This window comes from Anastrepha ludens, chromosome 2 (genome assembly GCF_028408465.1).
Source record: "Anastrepha ludens isolate Willacy chromosome 2, idAnaLude1.1, whole genome shotgun sequence".
NCBI lineage: Eukaryota > Metazoa > Arthropoda > Insecta > Diptera > Tephritidae > Anastrepha > Anastrepha ludens.
The window spans coordinates 143965946-143989308 of NC_071498.1; the positions used below are offsets into that span (position 1 = coordinate 143965946).

At 39.3% G+C, this 23363-nt stretch overlaps 1 protein-coding gene across 1 annotated transcript in view; it reads left to right on the forward strand.

The window, feature by feature from the left end:
- Positions 1–282: 282 nt before the first annotated feature.
- The window catches only part of LOC128855485 (autophagy-related protein 16-like), a 41917-nt gene continuing 18836 nt past the window's right edge, over positions 283–23363 (forward strand). The window contains exons 1-4 of the mRNA XM_054090433.1: positions 283–616; positions 703–809; positions 981–1254; positions 1375–1537. Of these exons, the coding sequence (XP_053946408.1) occupies positions 713–809; positions 981–1254; positions 1375–1537 (534 nt within the window). The 5' untranslated portion in view covers positions 283–616; positions 703–712. The remainder of the gene's footprint in view (positions 617–702; positions 810–980; positions 1255–1374; positions 1538–23363) is intronic.

The window sequence follows — 23363 nt, forward strand, 5'->3', positions numbered from 1 at the left end:
TATTTTTAGATTCTTTTGCTATTTTTTCTCGGTTTTCTCTTTTAATTCGCTCCCGCTAAAGTTAGAAGGGCGCAATATTCTCTCTCATCATATCTTGCGCAAGAGCAATAATCGATATGTATGACTTGAGTATGCTGTATTAATCGATAAATAATAGAACTACTGAATTATTGGTTATTTTTACTTCTCCACCACTGTACAAGTAAAAGCTCAGTGTGCTTTGTTACGTTTTTCGACACGCTTTCACGCAACCCTGCCGCTAGCACAACTACCACCCAGTCAGCTGTCAAACATCAAAACAAAATTTGTGGGAACTCGCGAATAACACGAATTTCGTTCCGCTATTTTTTTGTAGTTTTTGTTATCAATTTCATCAAATTGTATCTGCATTTATATCTTATTGATATGGATTGCAAATGATTTGGAATGATTCGGAATATTTATCATGTGTAGAAAAGTGTGATGATAATCTTAAGCTGAAAGTTTAGTGCTGTATTAGAAGAAGCAGTCCAATAAATTACGGATTGACTACATCACAAAACAACACATACGGCTGGGGCGAGTAGCGGAGAAAACTTTCACAGTTATAACAACAAACAAAAAGGGAATTCACAAAGTGAGTGCAAGGGAATAACGCGTGATTAGAGCGAAGTATAGCAAATTGTAACAAATCGTTTACATATACACCCACTCACCCAACAGCTAAGTAAATATGTCTACAGAGGAGCCAGATTGGCGCCGGTGCATTGCGACACGCTTACGCGAACGATGTCACAATGAGTCGAGGTGCAAGGAAATCATCCTGCAAAGTGAGTAAAGCATAGGTGTGCGTTTAGACAGGTCAAACGAAATTTGTTAATTTCAGTGCCTGGCATTAGTTATTGGACTCTAAGAAATTGATATCAAATTTGAACTCTCTCTTCTTCGCTTTTATCTTAAAAGTATGCGATTTAATTTAATATGTCTTATTTGCATTGCAGATAATCGTTTACTTGATCAGCTATCGCAACAAAAGGCGGAGAACTTAAAGATTTCAGTTGAGTATGAGCAATTGCGTGCAGCTCTTTCAACAGGTGGCGGTAAAGACTCATCGGGCGCACACATCGCTATTGCGGCGCTCGAGAAGAAATTGTTGGCGCAGCAGGAAGAGCTGACCGATCTGCATAAACGTAAAGGCGAGAATTCACAAATGATTGTCGATTTGAATGTGAATCTGGAGAAGCAGAAGCAAAGCATAGCCGAAAAAGACCAAAAGTGCGAATTGCTACTCAAATTTTTTTATAAATATCTATCGATACATTTTATTACTATGCAAAATGCGAAGCCAAACATAACTAGCTAATGTAAAAACGCATACTTATGCCTTTTTTGCAGAATCACCGAACAACAAATTGCCAACAGCTCATTGCGCGCAGAGGTGGATATGCTGAAATCGAGCTTGGAACAATTGAAGAAACTTAATACCACCTTGCTCGATGAACACACTGCGTTGCAGTTGGCGTTCAGCTCTTTGGAGGAGAAAATGCGTGGCGTGCAGGTGAGTTAGTTGGCGGCGAATAAAATTGTGGTTGGGTTTTAAGTGGGTGGCGAATTTGAAACGTAGCCGAAATTATTGCAAGCATTGGGTGGGGTTGTGTACATATACAAGAATTGAGTTACCATTTCGGCTTAAAGTTTCATTACCAACTGAAGCAACATGTACAATGGTTATTTAGGTTAAATATTAGATGATGCATAAACTTCGTCTAAAGCCAATTTTCGTATATAAACTAAAAACTTATTTTATGTTGTTGTTGTAGCAGTAAGAGAAGCCCCGTCAGTGCAGAGTATATCATCGGTCGTCTTCGTCAGGCTCATCTAAAGGTAGGCCCAGGAAACATGCTGTTTCGCCAGGCTGGGTCCAGAGGGAGAGGGGGGTGTTAGATGAGTGGGTTTTAAAGGGCATGTGAAAAGGTGGTTAGTGTCGCGCGGGGTGCCTTCACATGCCGGACATAAGTTTGGTATGGCGGGGTCAATTCTGGATAAGTAGGAGTTTAACCTGCGACAATATCCAGAACGTAATTGTGCCAGTGTTACGCGGGTCTGATGGGGAAGCTGAAGTTCTTCATCTGCTGTGGGTGGTGGTTGGACAACGGCATTCACTGGACAGGAGCTTATTTAGTATTAGCGCTTGCATTATTTTATATATAAAATTTTCTGCCATTATAATAAAAATGTGTTTTCCATATCTTCTCGAGAGCACGTCACATCGATAATCAATTACATGCACGGCTTTGTGGGCGAGTTGTAAAATCGACTTTATCTCAACCATCGGCTATACATTAACGGAACGAACTGGATTTACAGTCAACCAAGTATGCCATTACAGCAACATTCGCTTCAAAATATATTCGAAATGATTATACTGTTACAACAATAACAAGCACTGTATTTCGGGCTTGTTCCGATGTTTGGAAATGCCTATAAACATCCTCCTGGTTCAATCAGCACGAAACAGCACTTCCATTCCTATGACAGTTGGTTTTTGCGCCATCGGAAGTATACAAAACCCACATCGCGTTTCGTTTGACTACCGTTACACGTCCTCGATTACAGTGCTTGAAAGTATTATCGGTTTTAGTGAGGCTGGAAGAGAGGTACTATAGTAAAACCGCTTTATAGTGATAGACTGTTCACTAGACAGGGCCAGTTTACTGGGGCGGCAGCCCTTGGTCGGGAAAAACCCGAGTCATTCCGGTAACGTAGAACCGGCTGCCATGGGAATGACCTTACCGCTATATAGTCGATCGTTCTGGATCTAGTCATTATAAAGAGATATTATTGTTGTAATAGCAAAAACATTCCCCATACATGCACGGGGAGTGCTGCTGGAGTGACAATTCTTAGCCGAATATAAGTCCGAGCCATTCCGGTTACGTAGAACCGACTGACTGTCGTGGCGATCACTCTCCCTCTTGGCGCATACAAAGCAAATTGCCACTAAGATCCAAAACCGCAACAAGGTTCTCAATTCGCTAGCCGGCAGCGCTTGGGACAAAGGCAAATGTTGCTGTCGGCATTTCTGGCAACTGGCAGGTGGGTTGAAAAGTATGCTGCGTCCATCTGGTCACCTGGAACTAGTGAGTTGCAGTGGACAAACCTTCAGACTTGTCAGAATACTGTCATCATAACAGCCAACGGATGCCTACTGATGTTATCCCTGCAACATCTACACAATGAGTGCTACCGTAGAAATCGCCAATGCAGGCATTTTCTAGAGGTTGAGCCACCTCCCCGGCGAGTGTGGAGACATCTCTTCTTCCCCGGACAGACGATTCTACTTACTGACCAGACTCGACTGCAACTACGGAATCGAATAGTACACCTATATATATATAATTGGCGCGTACGCCCTTTTCGGACGTTTTTGGGCCGAGCTCCTCCTCCTATTTGTGGCGTGTATCTCGATGTTGGTCCACACATGGAGGGACCTATAGTTTCAAGCCAGGGGCGACCGCTACTAGAAAACACTATTTCTTCATTTTGGTGTTTCACGGAGATTCGAACCTACGTTCTCTAAGTATTCCGAGTGGTAGTCACGCACCAACTCATTCAGCTACGTCGGCCGCCGTATAGACAGACATTAAACGACATTCATCGGGAGTCTCTTACCAAATTGCCAAACCCCGATCTCCGAATGCCTCCATCGTAGTCCAATCGCCGTTCATCGCAGACAAAGAACTTCAGCTTCAACTTTGTCTCGATTACGTTCTGGATATTGTAGCAGAATCGACCTACTTTCCAGAATCGACCGCGACATCCCCTGTCTATGTCCGACATGTTAAGGTACACCGCACGACGCTAACCATCTCGTTCCCACGACAGTCGGCTCTATATCCGGCCAAGGATTGTCACTTCAGAAGCATTCCTAGTTTATGCATGCGGAATGCTTATGCTGCTACAACAACAACACTAATCACCTACTCACATGCCCTCTTAAACCCACTGACCTTACACCGCTCTCTCTCTGAACCCAAGCCGTCGAAATAAATTTTTTCCTGAACTTACCGTTAGTTGACATATACGATGCCGATTGGTGACTGCACCACATTCGCAGGGCTTGTTGCACTGCTACAACAATTACAACATAGCAGATGCATAAATGTGTCCTACGAACCAAGTTCTAGTTACTTATTCGTATTTGTATTTTAACTCCCTGTTTTGTTTTGATTGAGAAAAATTTATTGAACGTCGATTTTTTTTCATTGTTTTCACATTTATTTACTCGAAAATTTAAAATTTTTGTTTCAAGAAATTCTAGTATATTTTGCCTATACAAAAGACATAAAAGATATTTGGAAAAGTGTGTAAATTCAGTGTCTTTGTGCTTTTTGGTGTAATCTGTTAAATTGCAACCAGTCAAGAACAGTGCGGAACAAACCTGTAAAATCGGTAAAAGGGCTATGTCCTTCACTACATTTTAGACCATTCGAATGAATGTCAACCTCCATCTGGAGGTCAAAAAGATATCTATGCGTGGTTTAAAGCCAGCTGGGTTAAATTAATGTACTCTATGATTGTTCAAGCGTTAAGGCGAAAAAATATTAATTTTAATTTGATCAAATTTGGTACTGCTTGAGTCATTAGCCAATGCATATTTGTATTTTTTTTATATTTCAGCGTGCAATTAGAATTTTTATTGTTCGCTTTATTATCGCGCGTCATGATACCCTTCCTCCATAGCATTTAAACCAGTCGAGTTACACAGCTGTTTCTCTTATTGATTCTCTGTAGCTTTTCAATAGTTCGCACATCTTAGTTGATAAGATATATGTATGTGCAGATGTGGTCATTAAAATAGTTACCTACCACGTTCGTACGAAAAAAAAACAGGTCCGGTGACTGCCTTGGCCAACCATAACTTTAACATTATTTTGTAAAACCCATTCACGTACTAACATTGAGGAGTGCTTTGGGTCATTATCTTGCATGAAAAGCCACCGAAGTGGTATATTCTTCTTAGCAAATGGTGGCATCACTTCTTGAGTAATATCCTTGTAAATAAATTTGTCCATTTTATGGGTTATGAGGTGAATAGGTTCTACTACATACCAAGAGAAGCACCCCAAATTATTATGTTGCCGTCCTTGTTGTTGTTTTAGTTTTTGTAGTGGCTTACTAAACCCTGCCAGTGCGATGCAGTTACCGGTCGTCTTCGTCTAACTCATCTAACGGTAGGCCCAGGAGTTAGTATCGTACGGTGTGCCTTCACATGCTGGACTTATGTCGGGGTCGGTTGGGGATAGGTTTGGAATTTAGTCTGCTACAGTATCCAGAACGCAGTTGGGCCAAAGTTACGCGGATCTCTTGGGGTAGCTGAAGCCCTTCATCTGGTGGAGGTTGGACTCCGATGACGGAATTCAGAAGTGAGGAGTTTAGGGTTATGAGAGTTAGGGTTTGCCGATGAATGTCATTTAGCGTATGTCTATATACTGTCCGGTCCTGTAATTGTAGGTTCGTTTTGTCCTGGATCTCGTCAGAATAGTTTAATAGATGGCTATTGACATGCTTGGAAGTCGACTCGGGTTGTAGCAAGTGCCTGCAGGGGCTAAAACTTCGATAGAACCCAAGCAGAAACTGCTTGCTGAGCATTTTATTGTGCTCTCTGACGGGAAGCATTGATGCCTCATTGTGTAGGTGTTGTGGGGTTGACATCAGAAGGCATCCTCCCGTGGCTATCCTGATTGCAGTATTTTGACACGCTTTATCGACTGCGAATCACTAGTGCTAGGCGACCAGACAGGCGCGGCATAATTCAGAATCGCCCTCGTGCCTGACTGTTTTCTTTTATTTGTGAACCGCGGTGCGAACTCTTGTCTTTTAGGACGTTTCAAATTTTGCCCAGCATCATTTCCAAATAAATTTATGTTTGTTTCATTGTACAATTTTTTCATATGCTTTGGTCCATGACTTGGAATTTCGAGCAAAACTTTTATTCTTCCCTAAATTTGTTTGTTTCAACAGAGGAATTTTATAAGCTGTTCTGCCTGCCAGGTTCATGTGTTACCATCGACGCAGTGCAGTTCTCGCTGATACTTACTATGTTGTTGATTTCAGTTGCGATGGGCTTTGATAACTTAAATGAACCGTTCTTGGCAAGAGACACAATTAAATTATCAGTATCGTTATCGTTTTACCCCCACGTCGTTCTGTGGATTTTTTGGGCTTAAGGGCATTTGCAACAAACTTTTTGGACCGCCAAGTGACTGCGTTAAATTTGTACGATTTTTTGTTTGTTTTTCGAAGATCGACAACAGGTCTCCGCTGTGCAACGCTGCGCACGAATCATCTTTGAAAGAAATTCATATTCACTCCGTTGGGCACCTGGGTCTGACTAGCTTTTTCGACTATGGAAGTGAATTTAACATATTTCTGTTATAGCTAACGACTTGAGCTTCCAGGTAGCTTCCTAAAATCTAATCTTCTATCGATTTATGGATATAACCTTTCAAAAAAGATCCGCGAATAGGACCAAAAAATGCCAGATCCGGGTGCAAAAGCGAAGCTTTTAAAAACGTGTCCAAAGATGTTATTAAATGAACTATCTAATTCGCTAGAATTCTCTTATGTTACATTCAATATTTTTTACTTAATTAATTAAAATGCCAGAGTTATAAGTACCTGTTTTTGGATCATTTAGTGGCCAAGCAAAATTACACTTTATGAAAATAACCAAACCTGTGCAACTAATAACGCAACCAAGCAGTGATGCCATTTGGAAAAAGGCGGAAGTTTAATCAAGCTTAACATTTTTCTTGCCGCCGTAGCCAAATGGGTTGGTGCGTGACCAGCATTCGGAATTCGGAGAGAAAGTAGGTTCGAATCTCGGTGATAGACCAAAATGAAGAACATTTTTTTTCTAATAGCGGACGCCCCTCGGCAGGTAATGGCAAACCTCCGAGTGTATTTCTGCCAAACAAAACAATTTGTCGTTCGGAGACGCCTTAAAACTGTAGGTCAATCCATTTGTGGAACAACATCAAGACGCACGCCACAAATAGGAGGCCAATAATTAATTTTTTTTGACGTGATAACGGCTTATAATTCGATTTAGGCGGCTGCACGCACGAAAAAAAGTGTCGTTACCTTGCTCAATCGTCGTTACCTTGCTCATTCGTCGTTACCTTGCTTATTGTCGTTACCTTGAATGAACTGCAAGCGAAAGCGCGAAACGAACGACAAAGCAATTAATTTTTCCGAGCTGCACAAGGAAATCGATAGACAAAGGCAGCGTACCTATTTTAATGACCATATGTGTATGTACATCTACAGGTATAAGCCGGTATGTACGTTTTGCCACTTTCCCTTTTTCCTGCGCTCTCCATGTACTCTTCGTCGCCAATTGCTTAAGCGCTAAATGCTTCCACTTTGGATACTTGGGCATGCACATTTTAATAATCAATCATATCGAGTCGATAATCTTTGTATATACCTATAATAGTTTGTACTTATGTACTTATGTTATAACAACAAATCATTTATGGGAATACATACATACATACGTATCTAGATCGTTGCCTACTTTTGTGGTTAACGGCTTGGCTGCTTGACTAGCTAAATCATGTTTTTGATTAAGTATACCAATTTCTTTTTATCTAATAGCCGAGTGTGGATGTAATATCTGATATCTGTTGTAGATTTGGCTATCAATGTGCCTGCTAGTGCTACAGTAGCCTTTGTTGCAATTAGGTGGTTTTGAAAATACTTGAAAACTTTTCGTGCTCAGTGAATAATAAAAACGGTTTATCAACAAAAAAGAAAAAAAAAATCGGACTGGTTGAAACGAATTTTGAACAGTAAGTCATTTATAACTTGCCATTTGGATCAGGCTACTACCATAATTGGAAAGAAAATCCATATTTGCATGGCATAAAAAAACATTTAAAATTCGTAGTATCGGATGCTTTTTTAGCTGCGTGAGAATGGCCAACAGGTGTGACATTTCTATGTATTAAGGTGTGGCAAGTTATCATTAATCGTCTAACGCCAGAACAATGCTTTCAAATTGTGGAAATTTCCTTCGAAAAATGTAGTTTGTTCCCGAAGTTCATAGAGCACTGGCGCCATCACCGGTTCTTATTTCTATCGAAATAAGGAAGGAGCTGCCGCTACTGTGGCGCGCTTAACAATCGATCTATTGCAATATTCAAGTCACCATTCGTGCTATACGGCCAGATTGATTAGAAAATGGAGTAAAAAATTGCACTGCTCGAATGGACCATGTAACCCGTAGCTGTGGCGGATATGTGCCACACTTAAAAAAAACACCCGATACTTTGCGTAATAATACAATTTGAGCATTTGACGTTCAATGCCTTTACGAACTGCCTTTGTTGTTGTAGTACCGTGAAACATACCGGCCAGCTGTACATAAATCCGTACCTTTTTAAACTACATCAATATTGGGTTGGGGAAAAATAAATGTCGTATTTGTGATTTGAAATTTTTATAAAACCTCCCCCTCTTTATTAGCAAAAAACTCAGACAACCAGTTTTCGCAAGCCTCTTTTGAGGCCAACTTGGTATCACTAAGGGCGTTTTGCATGGACCGGAAAAGATGATAGTCACTTGGTGCCAGGTCCGGACTATATGGTGGGTGCAATAGCACATCCCATCCGAGCTCCCGTAGCTTCTGGGGGGTCATCAAAGAGGAGCGTTGTTCTGGTGGAGCGCAACACCATTCCTATTGACCAATTCTGGCCGCTTCTGGTCAATCGCCTGCTTCAAACGATCAAGTTGTTCACAGTAGAGGACCGAATTAAGGGTCTGGCCATAGTTGAGCAGCTCATAGTGAATAATTCCATTCCAATCCCACCAGACACACAGCAAAACCTTCCTGGCGGTCAATTCAGGCTTGGCGATGGTTTGGGCCAACTCGCCGCTTCTCGACCACGATCTTTTTCGCTTTTCGTTGTCGTACGTGATCTACTTTTCATCGCCAGTTACCATCCGTCAAGTTCGTTCCATTTTAGCAGAGAATCGCAAGCGTTGATTCGGTCCAAGAGATTTTTTGCGTCAACACGTGTGGCACCGAAACATCCAGCTTTTTTTGGAATCCAATCTTCTGCAAATGGTTCCAAACGGTTTTGTAGTCTACACGTAGTTCCTGAGGGTCGAGCGAATGCTCACGTGCCGGTCTCTTTGGATAATTTCAACGATTTTATCAGTCTCTACGACGATTGGCCTACCAGTACGGGGTGCATCTTCGACATCTACTACACCAGAACGAAATCGATCGAACCAACGCTGTGTTGTGCGAATCGTTACAGTATCAGGCCCATAAACTTCACAAATTTTTGTCGCCGCCTTCGTTGCAGTTTTACCTCTAAGGTAGTAAAAACGTAAAATTTGACGAATTTCTTGCTTGGTGGACTCCATCTTTGACGCGCTATAACTTAAGACTGAAAAGCACGGTCACAACACTGTCAAAGAGAGTACAGATTGTCGTCTTCAAATCGCCGTTTAGTGTGACCCGATGCAATAAGTACAACGCAAGATATGTTTAAATGTCGCGTTCAATTGACAAAATACGACATTACTTTTTCCCCAACCCAATACTTAACTATCCTTAGGCATTGAGCTGATTTTTTGATTTTGCGTAGTACATAATTGCTAATAGTGGCATAATCTGCTTCGTTGGGTGTCCAATGTGCCTCTGTTCTCCATTTCATACCCACCGTGAGATCCTAATAATTTCCGGAAGGTGCTGAAAACTCCAGCGCGGGGTGTAATATTGGCTAAATCTCTACACCCATTTCGCAATCTAAAATCAGTCCAGCATAGAGTCACCATGGCCGTAAAACACATTTTCCAGTTTCTAAGATATGCTTCTGGATTTAAAATTTTCCATAACTAGCATTGCAAATTGCGCAGCCATCTGCACAGGATTAAAATATGGTCCTCTGACTCTTGTCGTTTTTGCCACCAATCCCCTGAGACTCCAATATGCATTTCGTCAAAAAAGTACCGGGAATTGTTCAATAAAACGCAAAATAAATGTTTAATCATTCAAATTTATTTTGTCGCCTTCAAAATAGGCTCCATTCGAAGCAATACTCAAATGCCAAGGATTAGTCCAGCCATCAAAGCATCTTTTAAACGCGTTTGAAGAGATCTTCTTCAGCTCCTTCAGCGAATTCTCCTTAATGGCCTCTATCGACTCAAAGCGGCGTTCGCGGAGTAACAATTTAAGTTTTGGAATTGGGAAAAAGAAAAAGTCACAGGGGGCTAAATGCATTGAATACGGCGGTTGTTCGATGATATTTGTCGAGTTTTTTGGTAAAAAAAAGTGTTCACAATATGAGCCTTGTGAGACGGTGCGTTGTCATGGTGCAAGATCCATGAGTTTTCTTTCCCCAAATTGGGCCGTCTCCTATGCATATTTTCTCTCAAACGCCACATAACTTCCAAATAATATTCTTTATTTAGCGTAGAACCATTTGGAACGAACTCCGAGTGCACAACTCCATGATAATCAAAGCAAAAGAGTAGCATGACTTTCACTTTTCACCGACTTTGACGAGGGTTTTTGGCATTCCCACGACAGTCGGTTCTACGTTACCGGAATGACCCGGATCTATATCCGGCCAAGGACTGTCACTCCAGCAGCATTCCCCGTACAAGTATGCATGCTGCTACAACAACAGCAACCAGGATTTTTGGGTTTCGGCCATTCTGCCGCCTGTTGACTGGTTTCCATGTCAAACTCATGCAACCGCATCTCATCACCTGTTATGATGCGCTGGATGATGATGGATAAACGTTCGGCTCGAATTCATTTGCTCAAGCATGTCTTCAGCCACCTTCTTCCCATGGATTTTTTGAAAGAAATTCAACTCTCTTGAAACGAGTCGATTGTGTAAAATGTTGCGAATTGATGCGTGAGACACGCCTAGGTGACGAGCTACGTCCCTCAAGCTTAAATTATGGTTTTCCAGTACCATTTCCTTGACTTTGACGTCGTTTTCATCCGTTGAAGACGTTGATGGGCGACCAGATCGTGGCAAATCTTCCACGACTTCTCGGCCCACTGCAAAAGTTTATACCACTCGTAGACCTGTGTTTTTGATAAAGCACACTCGCCTTAGGCTTTCTGCAACATTTTCAATGATTCGTCAACTGGAAATCCCGTTCAAAATACAAAATTTAAGACAAATTCTTTGTTCGACATTTTTATCCATAGTGAAAATCGCAGAGCACATCTGCGGTTGACTGATATAATAAAATGCCAAAAAACAACCAAATTTACAGATCTCGCTCAAACTCTGCGACACTATAGAGGACAGTTGTACCAACACTCCAGCAAAAAAAATTTTGACATATTTGTAACGCGCGCTTTTTAAATGAACAATTCCCGATTTTTCTTTTTACACAATGTACCTTCTACTTGAGTGTAACGTTATAGCACGGAGAAGGTTGAGACATCGGCCAATTGAAGCCAGAAAAAATGCACCTACGCTCTATCCAACCCAGCTCTGTTTTAAGTTTAATAAGGAAACTAGGTTTGGATGAGATACTGTGATGACTAGAGGGCACAAAAGGCCATGAGGTCGAAGTGCAAACCTCCAATTGAATCTAATTTAATTTAATAACTAACAAATAAAGCATCCTCGTGATTTTGGTGGTTAGGTAAATGCACTGTTTATGTTAAAGTCGTTTATGAATTAATTCAACAGATTGAATATTTATGTAATTTTTTGTTTGTTTATAATTTAGGTAATAGTAGAAAAAAGATGATTGACACCGGCCTCTTCAGATTAAAGTCGACCTAAATTCGTACGCTCTGCAGTTATTATATTATATTAAGTTGTATCGCAGTCTGAAAATGAGCATCGAACCCACATTCATAATTCGGTTTACACTTAGATTTAGTAAAAACTTGAACCGATATTTGAGTAACAATCTACTCAATCGTTCCCACGACAGCCGGCTTTACGTAAGCGGAACGACTCACTTCAGCAGCATTTCCCGGCTATAACAACAACAACAATCTACTTTATCGAAACTTCTTGGATTTATATTAGGCCAAGACCAGAATATCGCAAATTTTCATAGAGAACATTCTCTGCTTTGCAACAATGAACAACAACACATTCATTTGATTGCATCAAACTTTGGTGAGTTCGGTAAAGAGAAGTCAACATCATAAATCGACCCTGTGACTTCGTTCCCACGACAGTCGGTTCTACGTTACCAGATCGATCCGGGTTTATGTACAGCCAAGTCTCCTCTTGGAGGCACATCATTTTTTTCGGAAAGATATTGATGTAAAAATTCAAATTCATAATTATAATAATAATCAATTTCTTTTATTTTTGACAAAAACTGCTCTCCTCGAACTGATAATTTTACCTTCGGGTACAGCAAAAAGTCCTACATTAAATCGCTGGTTCACAATTGTTGACATTTTCACCAAAAACTTTTGTGAATTGTCGCAAGAATGTGCCAAAAATTCTACAGTCTAATATTCGATATTTCCCTGCTGCTGATTTATAGACGAAAATTTATAGCTGTGGTTTATCATTATAAAACACTCTCCAACATTTCTGGAAAATACCGTTAGCTCTTAAAGGGCTATAATTCCGTGTCGTTCCGGTAGTTTAGAATGGATTCTCGTGAAAGCGTGCTGCTCTCTTTGGTATGCTGGAGTTGTATCGGAACAATTTTCCTCTTCTTCTTCTTTCATAGCGTTACAACGCGGGTTGTGTCAAAGATTCCTTCAAAATGCTCCTCCAAAGCGGTCTATCTTGAGCTGTTGCTTCGTAGTTACGTATTCCCAGCTTCTTAAGATCGTGTTCCACTGCGTCTATCCAACGGTTCCTCGGTCTGCCTTTGGCCTTCACGCCCATTAGCTTTCCTGTCAAGGCTTTCTTCACGGTACAGTCAACAGGCATACGGATCACATGACCTAGCCATCTTATGCGCTGCGCTTTAACAAAACGCACAGTTGTCTCGTTCTGAGTTAGATCGTTCAGTTCACAGTACAATCGGATTCTATAGGTATCATCATCCATTCTTATTGGGCCAAAGATCTTTCTTAAAATTTTTCTTTCCATGCGAGCAATCTGAGCACAGTCATCAACTTTAAGAGTCCATACCTCACAACCATATGTTAGGATTGGTCGAATAAGAGTCTTGTACATAGTGAAGTTTGTAGCTTTAGACAAAAGTCGGGACTTGAACAAGTTAAGGTGGGCGTATAACGCTTTGTTGGCGGCGTTGATGCGTTCCCTGACGGCGGAAGTTGAATCACCGCTACATGCGAACATAACTCTTAGGTACTTAAAATGCTGCACTGCTTCAAAAATATAGGCTCCCCAATTTTCCTCTAACACTCAATAAATACTGCGTTGTGCTTTTATTCCACCAAATGTGCTTCCACTCTTCAGTCGCCTATTTTTTAATTACCTTTTTTTTTTCTTAGCTTACGCCAGTGGCTTAAATTTGAAAAAATAATTTGAATAATTTTTTTCTTAGTTCTAATCCCCATTGTACCTTGCAGCTCTTCGCGGAGGCGGATCCCGCTGTTGTCTATTAATAAACCAAATAAATTTCGAGCATTCCAATTAAAATAAATTTAAATAATTATTTGTTGCTACTCATCGGAATTGTGACCAATTAGCTTATATGTATGTGTGAATATGTTAATCACACAATAAAAATTAAACATTTTTTTCCACTTCTGGAAATTCATATACAGGCTACGTGCGCTGAAATAGAGCCTCATCTAACATACGTTTTCATGGAAATGGATTTAAAAAAATTTAGAGTTTAGGAAATGAATTTTTTCATGTAAGCATAGTGCTAGTACAAGGTGGCGCACAATTAATCATCCAATTTTGCTTCTGAATAACTTTTTTACTAAATAAAAAAAACGATTTTGTGTAATAGAAATTTTTATTTTGATCTTTACGCGCTCTATTGCTTGTCTATTCGTCTATTTGTATGATGCAGCTGTTCCCAAGTGTCAAATAAGATTGACGTTCGTCGCTATTTGCAAAATTCATAAATCTTCCGATAGGGTGATTAATTTTGCGCCACCGTTTATATGCTTACAAATAATTTTTGCAAATAAATATAGTGATTCTTGAAAAAAAAAAATATAATTCTTCAAGCTGTCTTGCTTTTTCCCTGAAATCGATTACAGTCGAACGTCACAAAATTCAAATTTCAAAAGAGTCTTGCATTCAGAGAAATATAATTTGTATGCGTTTAAGAATAATTGCTAACTTTGTCTCTCATAGAGAGATAGTTATTTTGGATAACCGTCAACGGCGTTTATGCATTGAATTCATAAATGATCGGCATATCGGTTGGAATATTTCCCCATGCCTTCTTTATATCTGCTCTTTTTCATCATAAACTTAAAGTTTCAGCTTTGAAAATAGGGTCACTGTGGTTTCGGTAATCTAAAGAGTTTAAGGTGAACAGGGGACTCGTCCACTGCACCCAATTCTGGAGTTGGGGTTGCCAGCTGATCCCTCCAAATAGATATCCAGTTATTTGGATAGGGGTAGCATTTCTTTGGTGATAGGGACATCTCAATCGCAAAAACCTCGTTTGCGCACATAGGGGGCACCGCGTGAAGGTGAGATTGGGGTATTTTTTTCATCAAGGCCTGCTATGTCAACAGGAATAGTCATATGTCAAATAGGAAAGAGGTGAGAACCAAGATGCTTAAATCTTAGTCTCCCGATAGCGGTGTAGTCAAGCAGCAGGTGCTGAGATGTTTCCACTTCATCCTCCATACAGCTGTCACAAAAAGGACTCGAAGTAATTCCGAGTCTCACCGCATGTGTACCCCGCACCGGTTAATGCCCCGTGAGAACGCCCACGAAATTTGAGAGCTGAGATTTTGTCATTCTCAGAATATCCCTCGAACGTCTCCGATCCACGCTTGGTCAGAAGGATTTCGCTACTTCACACGTTTGTGCACTTGCCAAGAGCTCGCTGAGTTTACGCGAAGCCCATCTTTCCAGGAGTACAGCGCAGGTTGTCAAAGAGATCCCGATTCTCTTCTTTTGTGGGGACAATAACTCACACGTCCCTTGTCTGTCAGTTTCCCGCAATGTCACTATGGCCAGGTACCCAGGTTGGCCTTATGTCAAAGAGTTCGGATGCAATCGAATGTGAAACCAGGCATTCCCTGACTAGTTTCGAGTGGACCATAATAGAGCCTAGCGTACTACTTGCTTCTTAACAGTGATTTCGCAAGTAAGTAGACAATCAGCTGCTTCTTTGATTGCGGCCACCTCTGCTTGGAACACACTGCAGTGCTCCAGTAACCTGAATTTGAGTCTAATGGAAAGCTCTTTGCAGAATACTCCCCCTCTAACCCTACCGTCTAACTTCGAACCATCCGTGAACAGGTTAACCAAGCCCTGTTCCCAAGTGTTGCACCCGACCAACTCCTCCCTTGATGGGATATGAGTGGGGGAAAATTCCGCTTGGGCTAAGCGAGGCTACACACTGATCCGTTATTGGGTGGTTGAAGCCAAAGTTTCTGAGTATACTTGAGTGTCCCTAAGTGAGGTCGCGCCTTAATCCCAAACCTCTCAGTCTGATTGCAGTACGGGCAGCGGCAGTTTTGCTCGCGATGTCTGCAGCTACCACATTTAACATTACATTAAGCGCTATAGTAGGAGTAGTTCGAAGCGCCCCACTGATATCAATGTGTATAGTCTTTTGAACTCTCTCCAGCTTCTTTACCGATGTCATCCTCTCCAGTGAGTTCCACCAGACAATGAACAGGACTGATACTTTCCGAGGAACTTTCCTCCATAATCAGCATTTTACATATTGTGAAGGTATCGCCATATCAGCCATACTGATTTTTTAGAGCTGAAGATGCCCTATTTATCTTGACGAAGAAATCGGCTTGCAAAGTAGCATCTAAATTGCGCTTTTTACTTCTTTTTTCTGGACGTACTTGGTAATTGACGCCATTTTCGAAGTTTTCTTTTGAGAATCCAATTATTGCAGCGGTTTTTTTGCACTTCCGGTGTTAGTCAATTTTGTGTTTCTCATAGTTCTAATATATCAAATTTCATTTTTAGTTAATTAATATATATTCTGAATATGACCCAAATCGAACTATAAATATGAACCGAACACTATCTATGATAGTAAAGGAATTTTTCCCCAACACAAAGTCCCTAAAAGAGTTATGATATATTCTCACTATGAATACGATTTCTCACTATACGGCGGCTATTTTTAATCTGGAAACTTAACGGTTGCTTTTTATTCAGCAATTTATCTTTCAAAGGTATGTTTGGAGTATGAATAGCACTGATAATATGATTTTTTTCAATATATCTACCCCAGCGCCACCTAGGCTCGTCGTTCATTCGTTACATAGGGAAAACGTGCCACACCGTTAGGAGAAAAATTATCATCAAGCAACGAGGGTCTTGAGCTACTTCAAACTGACACTTTATTGTACTCAAATTTAAGGGGATTCCCCCAAAATTGCGGCGATACCCCATTTTTGTTTTTTAAATTCTGATTAAAAAGTTTAAACATTGTATAATCATTTTTCGAATTTTTATAAATTTTATACAAAGTTTGAAACTCTGGTTTATAGGATATTTGTTGCAGAATGATCTAAATTTTTATAAAAACTTTATGAAAATTAAAAAAAAGGTAGCTAAACAGATCAAAATATCGCGATTATATTATTTAATCTGCAAGTGTACCTATATGTACAGTCACTCACAACTCACTCGATACCGACACGGGTTTTTTGTAAAGTGTTCTATATTTCATACTATTATGCGGCAAGTGATGAAAAACCCAGCAACAAGCGATCCAAAATTAACGGAAATGGCCGAAAAGAATTTACGGAGACTTGCCATCCAGAAACTGTTTGCAAAATACTGAGCGAAACAAATCGAAATGGTAATATAGAATAGCCCGAAATAAACTTTTCGTAACTGAAAAGAATAGGAGATAGATCTTGCAGTTTGCGCGTGAACATCGAAATAGAACCCCAGCATTTTGGAGTAGCGTAGTTTTTGCAGGCGAGGTAAACATAAACTTATTTGGACCAGATGGCAGACATTTTATAACGACCCTAAACACAACATTCTTGAACTACTTGCACAATCACCGGATTTAAACGTCATCGAAAATTTGTGGTCGGTTTTGAAGACAAGTATAAGCAAATATGACATACATAACAAACCTGATCTTTTTATTTTTATTTTATTTTTTTTTTGTCAGGACAACTAGAAAGTGCTGCACTCAGGCATTAATTAAGTCCATTGCACTACACTTGGATTCCCTTTTAATTTTCTTTAAATCTACCCGATCTCCGAAGAAATCTGAGTGGAACTTGTGGTGCCAAGTAGCCAAGGTGGTCGCTTCTTAACCTGATCTTAGAAAGGCGATGCGTAAAGAGTGGAACCGAATTAGTCCAGAACATACAAAAAAATTGGTTCCCACTATCTTAAAGATTCAAAAAATTAGTAATAACTAGTTGCTCTGTTTTAACTGTATCATTTAAGCTGCGAATTCTCTGCATTTTTTTTTTGCATTAGAATTAAATGAGCGGACACATTTTTGTCTTTTATGTTGAGAAATGACTTGACACAAAATAAATAAAAATCTGCATACTCCGTGTTTCGATTTTCGCCCAATGTTATGAGATATAGAACACTTTACAAAAAAAAATCGTATCTGTATCAAATAAGGTGTGACTGACTGTATGGCACAGATGGTGCTAAATTTTTTGCGAACCATGCAAATCCTAATGATTTGAACTGATGAATGAACTGATTGTTGTTGTTTTTCTACAATACTTTTTGTTGTTCAATGCTCATCCAAAATCATTAACCACCTGTGAATGAAAACATTATTTTTGCTGTTGTTGTTGAGTTTTACTCACATAAGGCAGGCGCACATGCGTTTCTACATACAACTGATCATTTAAATTCGTAATGAATTTGCGTAAATTAGTGGCAGCAAGCCAATAAGGCGCCACAAGCGCAAATCATACTCGCAAGTACAAATGTACTCTCATTTATATGCGAAATTTAAAAACTTAAAAAGCAAACGTACACACTTAATTAGTGTTTATGTATACTTACTTACCCTGCAGTAAATCGAACCATCCCCAAATCAGCATTGAACTGGTTTTTTCTGGAGCGGCTCCGGTCGTCAGCATTCAGCAAATGCTTGGACTGTCTTTTTTCCTCTTTTTTGGTTGTGGCAGTTGGCATATTCCATGCTGTAATGAGGCCTGCACAGTGTCGAAATTTATAAGAAAAAAAAAATGGAATTTTGGTAGACTTTACAGGATTCGACACTTTCGCTTCTACCTACTACCGTTGTGGTCGTCTGCAACCAGTTTCCATCTTCACTTTTCTGCTTTGACAACTGGCACACTTCACTTTCACTTGTCACTAGTTTGAAGGGAGTCATAAAACTGAGATTACTGCAGCTTTTACTGTGGGGTAGTTACACACTCAAATGCATAAAATTCATTGAGTATTTTAAGGCCTCTTGGGCGTGTACTTATAGATATGTAGATGTACTTATACTCGTATCGGTTATTGGCCCTTGACTGATGACAATTAGCGGATGGCGTGCGCTACTAGGCAAGTGCCAATAATTGAACAAATGGGTTTGGCATTCACTTTTTAAATTGTTTTTTATTTTGTATTGTTTTTATTGTTTATTTTAATTTTTTTAAGTTTTTTTTGTTTAAATAGCAAATGCAATCGTCATTATAAATTGTTTGGCAGACTTGCTGGCCAAGCGGTTGGGCAAAACCGCAGAAAATTTGTTATTATTGGCGAGCAACTGATTATTTGATATGATAATTGCAAGATCAAGTCGAGAGAAGTGGGCATAGTTTTGTTTTAGACCTCTACCCAGAGCAATGGATTTATTTAAAGCTAAAAATTTGATTTGTCGCCAAGTGCGACCAGCTTGCAGCGCATCTGCTTCCACTAGTCGCCTCCACGTGTCAGATGTCCTACCACTTCTCCGACTGCCTTGTGGGTCCCAGTCTAGCGCTGTTTTTGTGTTTATATCCTTGTGGTTTTTACAGTATGTGACCGCACCATTTCCTTTTTCTCCGTCGGATTTCATGATGAACGGGTATCTGCTTCGTTACTGCCCCAAAGTCGGTGTTAGTGATGGTTTCAGGCCAGAAAATGCGCACAATTTTGGGAAGATGGGGATTGATAAATATCTGGAGTGTTTGTATATCACGCATTGTTGTGTTCCACACCCATACAGAAAAACAAACTTTACCTTAGATTCAGTGATCCTCAATTTCGTGTGCCTAGATGTAGGTGATGATCTCCACACTTTGTCCAAAAGACCAAACACAGCGCGCCCCTTCGATATTCGACTCTGAATGTCTAGGGTTAGTAATCTCAATTTCGCTTTGTAGAAGAGTGATCAGGTTAGGCTAAATGCCAATAGAAACATAACTTTTCGTAGTAAAAAAACTTCTTAGGCAGTTTTGTGATTACTTGATTCTGTATTATTTGAGCGCTTGGTAAAGATGGAAACGCAATATCGTACCATCAATCAATCGCTGATTCCATTAAAGTAATTTTGATGTAAAATTTGCACAACGCTCTGAAAACCCAATTATGAAAAAACGTCGACAAATTAATTCGTCCAATTCGATCGCCTTGTAAACATACAATTGCTCCTGAGCTAAACTTTGTACAAAATACCATTTGGAACCACTTTAAAAAGGCTGGATACAAAAAGAGACTCGTGGTATGGGAGGCATACGAATTAATACAAAAAACCTGTATGCGCCAAATTTACGACAGCAAATCGTAACAAAATCGCCTCATATCTGACGCGGGTGATAATTGGTGATGTAAAATGTGTCACTTATGACAGTGTCAATCGGCACCAAGAGTCGGGGGGTCAAATCTCAGTGAGCTAAAGGAAACGTTGGCCAAGCCAGAATTGATGATCGGTTCGTTTTTGCTGAGTGTTTGTTGAGATTGACAGGCCATCATCTGCTAGGAGCTGTTTCTTCATTGCCAAACTTTTAATCCGCATATACGCTTTTAGCAATTGGACCTCTGAAAAAAGTAACCTCTCAGCAGCTCTGGTCAATGCGAGATGATTTTTTTTCCATCAGCATAACGCCAGACCGCACAAATCGATAGTGACTTTCACGAAGCTCCGGGCGCTTGGTTAGGAAATGCTTGTGCTCCATTTCATAGTACGGAAATGTTCATCATCTATTTCTGTGTATAGTGAATAGTTTTGCTGAAGGCGCATTCATTAAATTTGGTGGCACTAGACCAACAATAACGTTTCGTACATTGTAATATCACGACAAAAGAATGGAGAAAATAAAAGGACGACTAAGTTGCACAGCCGACATGGAGTTGAAGCTAGAAGCTTACGACGATAGTGCTAACATTTTATGTTGACAACCGGATGGAACCAGATGCTGGTGAAAAACTCGCTTTAATGTAAGCTTTGAAAATCGATTGCCCAAATTTTGTTGGCATTAGGCACGAGGGATTTTAGGACGAGTGGCATATTGGAATTACCCTTAATAAAACAACAAGTTAGCTAAAAATCGGTGAGCATTTGACTTAAATCAGATCATTCCAAATATGCTAAATAAAGCTTTTGATGTCTTATAAGAAATAATGCACTTCTTTACTACACTGTAAATATTTGTACCTCCTATTTGAATTCTCAATAATTTTAGCTTATTTGACGTCAGATAACAAAATAAGCAATATTTATGCCTCGGATATGGTAATTATGAATTTCCTTCATTTCCACATTGTTTTGATCTGCATTTTTATGTGTGCACGTGCAAATACTCATCATCGTATATATACATCATCTTCGGAAAATAATCAACAGCCGTTGCACTCAGACTTACTTTCCATTTCACAACTTTTGCTTGACATTCAAAATGAATGCAACAACTATTTAGACACCGACCATACGTTTGCATTAATCAAATTGTTGGCAGCCACATTTGCGATGGAGACTTTTGCAACCCAACGAGCACCAAATAATGCTTTTCCAAGTTTTAAGAAATTTTAATTCTCAGGAATATTTCCTCAAACTCTGGTAAACACAAATAAAGATAAAGATAAAGATGAAGAAAAAAAATTAAGATAAAAATAAGGATAAAGATAAAAATGAAGATGAATATAAAGATATAGATAAGGATGAAGATATAGATAAAGATAAAGATGAAGCTAAAGATAAGGATAAGGATAAGGATAAGGATAAGGATAAGGAAAAGGATAAGGATAAGGATAAGGATAAGGATAAGGATAAGGATAAGGATAAGGATAAGGATAAGGATAAGGATAAGGTTAAGGTTAAGGTTAAGGTTAAGGTTAAGGTTAAGGTTAAGGTTAAGGTTAAGGTTAAGGTTAAGGTTAAGGATAAGGATAAGGATAAAGATAAAGATAAAGATAATAAAGATAAAGATAAAGATAAGGATAATAAGGATGAGGATAAATTTAAGGATAAGGATATAGAGATAGAGACAAAGATAGGAAAACGGAGAGTGATGGAGACAAGGATACAAATAGGGATAGAGGTAGGTAGAGGTAGAGGTAGAGGTAGAGGTAGAGGTAGAGGTAGAGGTAGAGGTAGAGGTAGAGGTAGAGGTAGAAGTAGAGATAAAGATAGAAATAGAAACTAAGATAAATATAAATATATCGATAGAGGCGATAACTGGCCGCACATTAGGGTACACAAATTCCCAGATTGATCTCCAGTTCAACTCAAACCTAATTGTTTATTGGTATGTACACCCACTCAGCGGTATATGTACGTAAGTGAACACTCACATGCATACATTTTGACATATATAAAATGATTGCCGCATACAAGAAATACATCTACTCATTATATACAAGGTGGTCCAAATACAAGCGAGTCCCTAAAATTTTATATAAAATAAAAAAATCTCAATTTTTTTGTTTATGAACAAACAAAATCATTGTTAATAGAAAACCATTTTATTCATGTAACTTTCTTGTCTGGTTTCGTAGTTATGCATCCGCTCAATTTAATTTTTTACTGGACACTTGAAAAATAAGTTATAGCGGATTCAAATCGTTCCGTGGCGGTAAATTATCTTGGCTCGTTTTCTGCTTGCTTCTGATCGCCCAGCACTCATCTTCAAATTTCAGCCCACAAAAATCCGAGAGTTTAGCACTTCAATCGAAATTGTGTTTCTTGCGAAATTTTTCCTATTTTCAGCACGCAAATATATTTCAAAATATTTTTTCCACCCTCTATAGGTACTTAAGTATGTATGTAGGTATGTATGTATGTTTTGTAATTTATAGGTCTTTTATAGCCAAGATATAAAGTGCAGCACAACGACCAGCTAACGATTCGAAACCCATCAACCCGTCAGCCGCTTGATTTACCAGCTGAAAAGTTTTGGTTAGGCAACCCTGTTTGTGTGTATTATTTTTAAATTCTTCTAGCACACAATATTTTTATTTGGCACAGTTCGTAAGGTTTAATACGAGAATGAATATAGTTGGTTTTTGATGGAATTCCACGCATCAAAAATCAACTTTAATATATTAAATATTTAGAGAAAATCAATTTTTCATTGCGACATTCTTAGTGCGATATTTTGCGGCGAAAATGGGCTATTTTTATGTTTAGAAAATGATACATTAAAATGAGAGTATTGCCCAGCAAATATTTAAATGTGGTCGGATAAACAGGAAATCATTTTTGAAACTACCGTTTTGTCTCAATAAATTGATTTTACTATCGTCTTTGGGGTTATGCATCACACAAAAATGTGATCGAAATTGCTTTCACTTCTATTAGATAGGTGAAACAGTTAGTGCTGAGTACAAGGTGAAGTTCAAAATAAACGAGACTGGCGTATTAAAAAGTTTTTTGATGGCGCCAGCAATTTAATGAGTTAATGCTCTGGAAATGACATCCCTAGCTGACTTTCAAAGAATGCTTGGTAACATTCGGTTCAGTGGAACGGAAGTTATTGCGTCTAAAGTGTTAGTATGTTTGTGGCATCGGTACAAAAATGAGCTTCGAGCAAAGAGCTAATATAAAATTTTGTTTTAAAGCCGGTAAATGATGAAAAAGGTTTATGGCGATGTTTACACGTTTGAGAGATGGTTGTGCGGACATAAATGACAATGAAATTTATGGAATCGGAGTTGAATATCTCCAAAAGATCGATTTATCGCATTTTAACTCATCATTTCGGCTTACGAAAGGTCTGTGCACGTTTCATTTTGTGCAAGTTTACTGAGAACCAAAAATTGCTCAGAATTCTACATTCGAAACTGGTGTTTCCAACATGAACCTGAAAC